This window comes from Galeopterus variegatus, unplaced genomic scaffold (assembly GCF_000696425.1).
Source record: "Galeopterus variegatus unplaced genomic scaffold, G_variegatus-3.0.2 Scaffold16048, whole genome shotgun sequence".
Lineage (NCBI taxonomy): Eukaryota > Metazoa > Chordata > Mammalia > Dermoptera > Cynocephalidae > Galeopterus > Galeopterus variegatus.
This window is the reverse complement of record NW_007742159.1, coordinates 43,790-44,889: the sequence shown is the minus strand read 5'-3', so window position 1 is coordinate 44,889 and position 1,100 is coordinate 43,790. Positions and strand designations below refer to the sequence as shown.

The 1,100-nt window shown below is 52.7% G+C and overlaps 1 protein-coding gene across 1 annotated transcript; it reads left to right on the top strand.

Moving 5' to 3' along the window:
- Positions 1–351: 351 nt before the first annotated feature.
- Positions 352–933, top strand: LOC103582389 (kelch domain-containing protein 7A-like; the record flags this gene model as incomplete). The annotated part of the gene is made up of 1 exon (XM_008563996.1): positions 352–933. A coding segment is annotated over one exon (582 nt), but the record flags the coding sequence as incomplete, so codon positions are not given.
- Positions 934–1,100: the final 167 nt, after the last annotated feature.

Below are 1,100 nucleotides of genomic sequence, written 5' to 3'. Positions count from 1 at the left end.
TAAAAGAAGAGCAACTTTCACATGACTTGCTTGGCAGCAAACTAAATAAAAACCGTGGCTATAGAAGGTTAAAAACACTACACAAATAAAATGTCTTTATCTGTAATGAGTGTCAAAAGACGTCGTTTCTTTGTGTTCTTGAAAACGATTTATTCTCTGAAGAGTTTTGATTATTTCTCCTGCAATCATGTTTATACTATCACATTCAGGCTTTACTTCGTAGATGATATAAGGTTCAGCTTTAACCTGGCCTCAATTTGGATCATTATAAATTGAGTGACTTCTTTAAAAAAATAAAATAAAACAAGAAAACTCGTGTTACAGAATCTGATCTGTGGGAGCCCAAATCAGACACCAGCCACACCCTGGAGTCAAGTGTTTNGGGGAGAGTGTCTGAACACGGTTGAGTGTTACGATCCTCGCCTGGACCGCTGGGCCTTCGCCCCACCACTCCCCAACGACACGTTTGCCCTGGCGCACACAGCCACAGCATGTGCCGATGAGATCTTTGTCACGGGTGGCACACTGCGCTACCTGCTGCTCCGCTTCTCGACCCAGGGACAGCGTTGGTCAGCCAGCCCTACGGGGGGCAGCAAGGACCGCACAGCCGAGATGGTGGCGGTCAATGGCTTTCTCTACCGCTTTGACCTCAACCGCAGCCTGGGCATTGGCGTGTACCGCTGCAGTGCCAGCACCCGGCTCTGGTATGAGTGCACCACGTACCGGATGCCTTACCCCGAGGCCTTCCAGTGCGCCGTGGTGGACAACCTCATCTACTGCGTGGGGCGCCAGCGCATGCTCTGCTTCCTGGCCGACTACATCTCGCCCAGGTTTGTGCCCAAGGAGCTGCAGAGCTTCCCGTCCCCGCAGGGCACACTCCTGCCCACCGTCCTGACCCTGCCTGCCCCTGATGTCCCTCAGACCAGGGTCTAGTTGTCCCTCTGCTGGGCTCATCAGGCAAAACTGGGAGGCAAAGAGTGCCACCCTTACCCACGCTTTGTGGTCCATCTCTGGGCGATCAGGGGGCCCAGGAATTTGGCCATCAAGAGGTGAACCCTAATCCTACTTCTTCCACTGCAGAAAAGAGAGCTGGGGACCGG